The sequence below is a fragment of the Tupaia chinensis genome, unplaced genomic scaffold (assembly GCF_000334495.1).
Source record: "Tupaia chinensis unplaced genomic scaffold, TupChi_1.0 Scaffold144346_1, whole genome shotgun sequence".
NCBI classification, from domain to species: domain Eukaryota; kingdom Metazoa; phylum Chordata; class Mammalia; order Scandentia; family Tupaiidae; genus Tupaia; species Tupaia belangeri.
The window spans coordinates 4022621-4032207 of NW_006204205.1; the positions used below are offsets into that span (position 1 = coordinate 4022621).

General features: G+C 55.8%; 1 protein-coding gene across 1 annotated transcript in view; it reads left to right on the plus strand.

The window, feature by feature from the left end:
- IRF1 (interferon regulatory factor 1) overlaps positions 1-9241 on the plus strand; it is a 9693-nt gene extending 452 nt beyond the window's left edge. The window contains exons 2-10 of the mRNA XM_006166881.3: positions 707-798; positions 2085-2184; positions 2970-3146; positions 3252-3301; positions 3406-3538; positions 3713-3835; positions 4323-4372; positions 7861-7996; positions 8314-9241. Of these exons, the coding sequence (XP_006166943.1) occupies positions 712-798; positions 2085-2184; positions 2970-3146; positions 3252-3301; positions 3406-3538; positions 3713-3835; positions 4323-4372; positions 7861-7996; positions 8314-8438 (981 nt within the window). The 5' untranslated portion in view covers positions 707-711 and the 3' untranslated portion in view covers positions 8439-9241. The remainder of the gene's footprint in view (positions 1-706; positions 799-2084; positions 2185-2969; positions 3147-3251; positions 3302-3405; positions 3539-3712; positions 3836-4322; positions 4373-7860; positions 7997-8313) is intronic.
- Positions 9242-9587: the final 346 nt, after the last annotated feature.

The following is a 9587-nucleotide window of genomic DNA, read 5'->3' on the forward strand; positions in this document are numbered from 1 at the left end:
CGCTCATCCACACGCCGTGCCGGAGACTCGAGTGTCCGCCCGTGCGTGGGCGCCCAGTGCCCCCGTCGGTCCCAGCCTGTACGAGGCTCCAGGCGTCGGGCTCCCTGGTGGCAGGGGCCGGCTTGCTGCCCCAGCGGGCTGGAAGGAGGGGGCCGTAACCCACCGGAGAGGAGGCGGCAGGCGCTACAGGTGTCCTTTGGGCCAGTTCTCCGGAGATCAGGCGGGGACGGGTAAACGGCCCAGCGTGGGCACTTGACGGTCAGGAAGGTGTGGAATGGGCTGTAGGGGGCAGGAGGGGGCGTTTAGGACGCAGGGTGAGTGCTTGCCCTTTAGAAAAGGTGCACAGCTGGTGGCAACAACTCAAGTCAGGTGATTTTCTTCTTGGCATCAAACAAAAGGATATGAGTTTTGAGAGAAAAGTTCTGATATTAAGATGTCTGTATTTTGTCTCTTTTTCTGCACATAAATCTTGAAGCCATTATTTGCATGCCTGTCTCCCTCTCCCTCCAGACTGGCTGGGAGGCGAAAAGGGAAGGGGCAGAGGGTTTCTGCCCAAGATGCTGAAAATATTTGGAGAGCAGGTCTCTTTGAACCAGGCCCCTCGCCCTTGGTTTAGTACCTGGTGTCTGGCTGAGGGGAGGGCAGGGTAGTGCCCAGGGACTGTTGGACAGACTCCAAACAGGAGCCTTCTGTGTTCTCTTTACAGCCAATATGCCCATCACTCGGATGCGCATGAGACCCTGGCTAGAGATGCAAATTAATTCCAACCAAATCCCGGGGCTGATCTGGATTAATAAAGTGAGTGTGACCCTCTCGGTTTTCGACCACTGTGTTTCCGCCACGTTCTTTGGGGGACCAAAGTGTCAGATGCAGCTCAGAAAAGGAAGTGATGAGGGGGCAGACAGATGTGTTTCCTGGTGGGCCTGCAAGCAGGGAGTGTGCAAGGCCCCACACTGGGCCTCACTTGCCCCATGCCTGCCTCCCTTCCTTCTCTGAGTATGGACGTGCCACCCACCTGAAGCTTTCACCATTTGTAGCAGCAAGACCATCCTGGCATCTGCAGAGCTCCAGTTCTGGTCTCCCCTGAGGGAGACTCCCACAAACACACAAGGCATCTTGCAGAGGTCTAGTCAGACAGAGATGAGGCAGAGAAGTGGGCACTGTGGGGCCGCCTTGGAAGAGGACTCAAGCATTAATCTTGGACCAGCTACTCTGGCCCAGGAAGCTGATAGATACTGCAGCGTACACCTTGTAGACTTAGCAGCAATAGCAGTATTCATAATGGCAGCTAATGATTACTGCACACTCCCTCTGCCTGGACTGTGCTTTGCATGTTACCTACATTGTGTCATTTAATTCTCACAGCAGTTCCCTGAGGCAGAGCCTGTTAGTGTCACTATTTTCAGATAAGGAGACCAAGGCACCAAGAGGTAGATAACAAGATGACATAAAAAGTGAAAACCAAGATTTGAACCTGAACAGTTCAACTCACAAATCCATACTGTTAATTGCTAGTAATAATTCTAACCAGAAGACCCTAGTCCTTATACTTGTCACACATGCTTTGGCTTGTACCCTCCACAAATATTCTTTTAGGTATGTTTTCCCATTTCAGAGAAGAGCAAACTGTAGGGACAAAGAGGTACAGTGACAGTGCCAGGGCCACCCAGGCAGTCTGCATCTAGTCTGGCCCAGGGCTCTCTCAGTGTGAGCAGACCCTGTGTGTAGGAGTGCAAGTCCCAGCTGTCCTGAACAGTCCTTTCTACTGGAGAAGTTCTTACTTCCATGTGAGTGCCGACAGGCATCCCAAGGCTGGGGAACTGCTCTGTGTGGGTCCGAGCAGGTCTGTAACAGGCAGAGGGAGGTCTTAGCTGAGTGGATGGTGCCAAAGCTCATCACAGCCTGGAGCCCTTCCTGAGAGACCCAGAGTGGCCTGTCAAGTCATTCTCAGGATGGTTCAACCCAAGCCAGATGTCAGGGTGAAAAGGGGAAGTCCGCCTTTTCCCAGACCTGGGGGGGCTGGGCAGACTCGGCCCCAAGCCTGGGTCTCTGAGCTGACCCAGCACTGTGCATGTGTTGCTCAGGAGGAGATGATCTTCCAGATCCCTTGGAAGCACGCTGCCAAGCATGGCTGGGACATCAACAAGGATGCCTGTCTGTTCCGGAGCTGGGCCATTCACACAGGTGTGTTGTTGGGACTCTGGCTCAGGAGGGTGGGGAGCGGCAAGCGGAGGCCCTAAGGTTACCACTGAAGCTCTTCACTGAGGTCCCTGCGGTAGTTGCAGAATTATGGGAGGGGGGCAGAGGGCAGACCTGTGTTTCTGGGAGAGAAGGGTCATCATTTCAGCAAATTCTCAAGGAGATTCATAAAGCTGAAATCTTTGAAAGTGTGGCGTTAGGGGTTTATGGCTAAACTTCTCTCTGGCAAAGGCAGCTGTGAGCCAGGGCACTGAAAGAGTTCCAGGCCCTACTTTTTCTTACTGTAGACTAAGGTCCTTGGCCTGAGGCCCATCTGGTTGGCGGCTTCCTTTCATCCTTGAAGGATGGGGCTCATGGCTTGCCTTGGGACATTCAGCCCACCTATTAGTAACTGTTCTTTGTTGTGGGCTCTGTGCCCACTCTCATGTTTGGAAATATCAGATAAGCCATAGTCCCTGCCCTCTGGCCCCTGATAGCTCAAGCAGGAAGACTGGGCGTGGTCAGAGACGAAGCCAGCACATGTATGGGCCTCCTAGTGCTTCTGGCTAGGCCTTCACCGGAGGCCCGCTGGATGTGTTCGAGCTCAGTCAGCACTAGGCGTTTGAGAAGCCCAGAGAGTGACATCCACGAATACCTACTGCTTTGACCAGTGTGGGTCTTTTGCAGCTGAAGATCTCAGGGCCACCCTTGCCTTCCTCCTCCCAGACCAGGAGGAAGCTGAAGCTCCCACCCATGGTCCTCATGATCCTCTTTGTTCTCCTGCCCTCTAGGCCGATACAAAGCAGGGGAGAAGGAGCCGGACCCCAAGACGTGGAAGGCCAACTTTCGCTGTGCCATGAACTCCCTGCCGGATATTGAGGAGGTGAAGGACCAGAGCAGGAACAAGGGCAGCTCAGCCGTGCGGGTGTACCGGATGCTTCCACCCCTCACCAAGAGCCAGAGGAAAGGTATCTAGGGCCCTGCGACCTTGGGAAGGGAGGGAGTGGGGAGAGAAGAAGGTCCGCTGGGGTTGGTGTGCCTGTACCAAGCCTGACAGCTTGTCTACCCCACAGAGAGGAAATCCAAATCCAGCCGAGACACTAAGAGCAAGGCCAAGAAGAAGGTGAGTATGGTCCGAGACAGCAGGTCTTCGGTCACCTGGGGGTCGGGGAGCGGTGGAAGGAGTGCTGCAGTGGGCCTGGGCTGAGCTGCATTCTCCCTCCACAGTCCTGTGGGGATTCCAGCCCTGACACCTTCTCGGATGGACTCAGCAGCTCTACCTTGCCTGATGACCACAGCAGCTACACCGCTCAGGGCTATATCGGGCCGGACATGGAGGTGGAGTCAGCCCTCACTCCAGGTAAGGTGGATCTGGCAGGGAACCCTGTAGCTTATCGGGATGGCTCTTTCTGTTGAGTCAAGGAGGGGTTGTGTTGGCAGATGGTGGCCTGTGAGGACAGACCACAGGGTGGAAGGTGCTGTGTGTCTCTAAGAAAGCACACAGCCTTGACCTGCGGTTTCTGCTGTCCCTCAGCACTATCACCGTGTGCCGTCAGCAGCACACTCCCCGACTGGCACATCCCAGTGGAAATTGTGCCGGACAGCACCAGTGACCTGTACAACTTCCAGGTGTCACCCATGCCCTCCACCTCAGAAGGTTCGTGCTCTTGAGACCTGACTGCCTGCTTGACTGTTTGGGTCCTGGGGAGGGCTTCTCCAGGGAGAAAAGGTGCTCAGAACTGACTGAGCTGATTCAGCAGGGCACTGCCCATGCCCAGCCCCCATGGGGATGAGGCAGGTCACTGGGATGGCAGGAAGGCAGCTCAGAGTGGGCCTCAGGGCTGTGAGGGCTGTGAGGAGAGAAGACAGGGCCCGGGGGTACGCGCTGGCCTGACTTGCTGGTCCTCTTGGCTCCTCTGCAGCCCAGTGTCAGAGTGAGGAAGGAAGTGAGGGGTGGGAAGGGGCGTGGCTTTAGGGTTTCAGAGGCTGAGTCACCAGGCCAGTGTCCACTGGGAGGGAGGCCAGTGTGTGTGCCTGTTGGGGGTGGTGGTGTGAAGGGGTGGGGGGAGCCTCCAGGGAGACTGGAACTGCAGGGCACGTGTGTCTGACTGCCTGCAACCCCTGCTCTTCCTTCTCCTCCATAGCTGCAACAGACGAGGACGAGGAAGGGAAATTGCCTGAGGACATCATGAAGGTAAAGCCCCTTCTTACCTGGGCCCTCTTGAAATGCCTACTTCTCAGTGAGAGGTAGAATCAGTGAGGGCTTCCACAGCTGCTGTTGGGACCACTGCCCTCTTTGGCTGGTGGGAAGGACACTGTGGGTAGTGAGAGCAGGTGGGGGGCCTTGTCTCCAACAGATGCTCCTGAGGCAAGCCTTGAGGCCTCACACAGCCCTGCAGTCAGCTTCTGTCAGCACTGGGTCCCTGGTCCCCCATGCCCCAGCCCTGCTAGTTCGGCAAATGCACATCAGGTTCCAGTAATCTACCTTTGGGATCTATATTATGATGGCTCTAAAAAAATATTTTTTCTAGCAAATTATTCCCTAGTTTTTGGTTTGTTTGTTTCAACTTCAGTTTTTTTCTTTTCTTTTTTCCTAATTTAAATAGATGTTTTGATTGCCATCTCCTTCCCTTATCCTCCCAGGTAGCATGTACCACTGTGCCTGGCTGTAGGGCTGGGAATCAAACCCTGGCTTCTCAAGTGGTCTCAGTCTGCTGAATTTACCAGTGTACTGCCATGGCTGGTCCCTCTGCTTTTTTGTAAAAGTGAATATAGGCCCAGCCATGGTGGCGCAGGTGTTAGGGGCACAATGCTGGAGCCATACAGGTAGGCCCAGGGTTCAGATCCTGGGCTGACCTGACATACCACTGGCCACACCTGGGCATCTATCTACCTGTGTCCCTGGCTGGCGGAGTATGGGTGGGGAGTCAGGGAGGCACAATGCTGGAGCCATATGGGAAGGCCCAGGGCTCAGATCCTGGGCTGCCCTGACATACCACTGGCCACACCTGGGCATCTATCTACCTGTGTCCCTGGCTGGCGGAGTATGGGTGGGGAGTCAGGGAGGCACAATGCTGGAGCCATATGGGAAGGCCCAGGGCTCAGATCCTGGGCTGCCCTGACATACCACTGGCCACACCTGGGCATCTATCTACCTGTGTCCCTGGCTGGCGGAGTATGGGTGGGGAGTCAGGGAGGCACAATGCTGGAGCCATATGGGAAGGCCCAGGGCTCAGATCCTGGGCTGCCCTGACATACCACTGGCCACACCTGGGCATCTATCTACCTGTGTCCCTGGCTGGCGGAGTATGGGTGGGGAGTCAGGGAGGCACAATGCTGGAGCCATATGGGAAGGCCCAGGGCTCAGATCCTGGGCTGCCCTGACATACCACTGGCCACACCTGGGCATCTATCTACCTGTGTCCCTGGCTGGCGGAGTATGGGTGGGGAGTCAGGGAGGCACAATGCTGGAGCCATATGGGAAGGCCCAGGGCTCAGATCCTGGGCTGCCCTGACATACCACTGGCCACACCTGGGCATCTATCTACCTGTGTCCCTGGCTGGCGGAGTATGGGTGGGGAGTCAGGGAGGCACAATGCTGGAGCCATATGGGAAGGCCCAGGGCTCAGATCCTGGGCTGCCCTGACATACCACTGGCCACACCTGGGCATCTATCTACCTGTGTCCCTGGCTGGCGGAGTATGGGTGGGGAGTCAGGGAGGCACAATGCTGGAGCCATATGGGAAGGCCCAGGGCTCAGATCCTGGGCTGCCCTGACATACCACTGGCCACACCTGGGCATCTATCTACCTGTGTCCCTGGCTGGCGGAGTATGGGTGGGGAGTCAGGGAGGCACAATGCTGGAGCCATATGGGAAGGCCCAGGGCTCAGATCCTGGGCTGCCCTGACATACCACTGGCCACACCTGGGCATCTATCTACCTGTGTCCCTGGCTGGCGGAGTATGGGTGGGGAGTCAGGGAGGCACAATGCTGGAGCCATATGGGAAGGCCCAGGGCTCAGATCCTGGGCTGCCCTGACATACCACTGGCCACACCTGGGCATCTATCTACCTGTGTCCCTGGCTGGCGGAGTATGGGTGGGGAGTCAGGGAGGCACAATGCTGGAGCCATATGGGAAGGCCCAGGGCTCAGATCCTGGGCTGCCCTGACATACCACTGGCCACACCTGGGCATCTATCTACCTGTGTCCCTGGCTGGCGGAGTATGGGTGGGGAGTCAGGGAGGCACAATGCTGGAGCCATATGGGAAGGCCCAGGGCTCAGATCCTGGGCTGCCCTGACATACCACTGGCCACACCTGGGCATCTATCTACCTGTGTCCCTGGCTGGCGGAGTATGGGTGGGGAGTCAGGGAGGCACAATGCTGGAGCCATATGGGAAGGCCCAGGGCTCAGATCCTGGGCTGCCCTGACATACCACTGGCCACACCTGGGCATCTATCTACCTGTGTCCCTGGCTGGCGGAGTATGGGTGGGGAGTCAGGGAGGCACAATGCTGGAGCCATATGGGAAGGCCCAGGGCTCAGATCCTGGGCTGCCCTGACATACCACTGGCCACACCTGGGCATCTATCTACCTGTGTCCCTGGCTGGCGGAGTATGGGTGGGGAGTCAGGGAGGCACAATGCTGGAGCCATATGGGAAGGCCCAGGGCTCAGATCCTGGGCTGCCCTGACATACCACTGGCCACACCTGGGCATCTATCTACCTGTGTCCCTGGCTGGCGGAGTATGGGTGGGGAGTCAGGGAGGCACAATGCTGGAGCCATATGGGAAGGCCCAGGGCTCAGATCCTGGGCTGCCCTGACATACCACTGGCCACACCTGGGCATCTATCTACCTGTGTCCCTGGCTGGCGGAGTATGGGTGGGGAGTCAGGGAGGCACAATGCTGGAGCCATATGGGAAGGCCCAGGGCTCAGATCCTGGGCTGCCCTGACATACCACTGGCCACACCTGGGCATCTATCTACCTGTGTCCCTGGCTGGCGGAGTATGGGTGGGGAGTCAGGGAGGCACAATGCTGGAGCCATATGGGAAGGCCCAGGGCTCAGATCCTGGGCTGCCCTGACATACCACTGGCCACACCTGGGCATCTACCTGTGCCCCTGGCTGGCGGAGTATGGGTGGGGAGTCAGGGAGGCACAATGCTGGAGCCATATGGGAAGGCCCAGGGCTCAGATCCTGGGCTGACCTGACATACCACTGGCCACACCTGGGCATCTATCTACCTGTGTCCCTGGCTGGCGGAGTATGGGTGGGGAGTCAGGGGAGAGTGTAGGTGTGATGATGTGATAGGACCTTATTGGGCATGCCTCTCTCCCTCATGAAGGAAACAAATAAGTAAACTTTAAAAAAATAAACTAAAAATGCATGTAAAATAGTTTTTGCAGCCGTTGTACTTTGGCTCTGTACCATTAACACAGAAAATGGAGCCATGGGTGTAGTTCTTTATCTCTAGCTTTTCCAGTCATCTCTTCTTGACTTGTTATGCGAACCTTTGCTTTAAGCCACACTCCCAGCTGGCTGTCCTTACACAGCTGAGGCAAGTCCTGGGATACGGAGCCAGCGGCAGGGTGTGGGAGGCATGGGAAAATGAACTAAGGACCAGTGCTAGGGTGAGTCTGCACTGGAGGGCGCTGATGGCTTCTTGCTCCTCTCTTCAGCTCTTGGAGCAGTCGGAGTGGCAGCCCACAAACGTGGATGGGAAGGGGTACCTGCTCAATGAACCTGGGGCCCAGACTACCTCCATCTATGGAGACTTCAGCTGCAAGGAGGAGTCAGATGTTGAAAGCCCTGGGGGTAAGGAGCCCCTGGATCCTTCTGGCTTCTTAAAAAAGGGAGGGAAAACCATGCAGGGGATGGGGAAGGCTTGGGGACAGGCCCAGAGAGTGGTGAGGTACAGCATCCTTAAACCCATCTGGGGTGCATACAGCTTGTGAATTAGCTGCTGCTCCCCTACTTAAAGGAGACTGGATGGTTGCAGCTGTGGTGTAGACAGCAGGGACTGTGCTATGTCTGGCCTTTGGGTATAGGGCTGTATATATGGGGGCAGGGAACATACCCTAAGTCTCCTTTCCCCTCTACCATTCTCATCCCACCTTCTTTGCATCTTCTAGGGGATATCGGACTGAGCCTGCCCCGCGTCTTCACAGATCTGAAGAACATGGACGCCAGCTGGCTAGACGGCCTGTTGTCTCCAGTCAGGCTGCCCTCCATCCAGGCCATCCCTTGTGCACCATAGCTGGGCCCCTGGCCCCTCTTACTCCCCTAGGCAAGGAGGACCTGGTATCATGGTGGCTGTGGTGCAGAGAAGCTGGACTCCTGTGGGCTCCTCAACATGGCAAAGTGTGCCCTCCCTCCTTGGGTCATTGGCACTCAGCTCCTGGCATGGTGTGGAGTAAAGCTGGCCCTGCCTCCTGGGAAGATAGGGTTCTGAGATCGGTGTGTCAGGTGGAGGACTTGGATAAGAGTCAGCCTAGACTTTTCTCTCTGAGCCCAGCTGCCTGGAGAGGGTCTTCCTGTCACTGAGCTGGTTCAGAGGGGACAGACCAGTGCCCTAGGGCTGGCTCTGCACTAAGAGATAATTGCACTAAGTGAATCGTGTTCCCAAAGAACCACCTCCCTTCCCAGCTGAGCCCTGGGGACTGTTCCAAAACCAGTGAAATGTGAAGGAAACATGGGGTCCTGTAGGGGTGGTGGGTGCTCCCTCAGCCTCAAAGGAACCCTGCCCTGCTCCCTGCTCCGGCTGAGGGGCTTGGGCAAAAACTTGGCACTTTCTTGTGGACCCTACCACACTGCTGATCAGAGGTGGACACTAATGTTTCCCCCAAGCTCTTGGCCTTCGTGTTTATTTATACAGTGCCTTGCCCTGCACCCTCCGCCCCTCAGGCCCCCGCAGCCCTCAGCAGGCCCAGGGAGGGAAGTGAGTGCTCTGGTGTGACTTAAACATTGGCATCTAACCACTAAGTCATGTGTGACCACATACAGACATATATGTAAATATGTACATTTTTCTTTTTATAAAAAAATTGTTTATGAATTATAGAGTGTGGCCTTTTATTTAGAGAGAGATTGAGAGAATTCTTCTCTCGTGGAAACATTCCTATGGACTCCTTGGCATCATGCCTGAGCTTGACTTCGGGTTAAACAGTGATAAGCATCTGTTGTAAAATCCTTTCAGTTATCTTCATGGAGAAGACGAGGGGCAGCCATGTCATAAGGACATGCCCATGTCAATAAAGTCCCTTGCCTTTGACTTTGTAGCCATGGCTGAGTTGATTCTAGGCTCTTAGGGCCTGAGGTGAGTTAGGTTTTGAGTTCTTCTGAACAATGTGCAGGAACTGACTGGCTATTTAGTTTAAGTGTCATGTGTGACCAGTGGCTGGCCTAT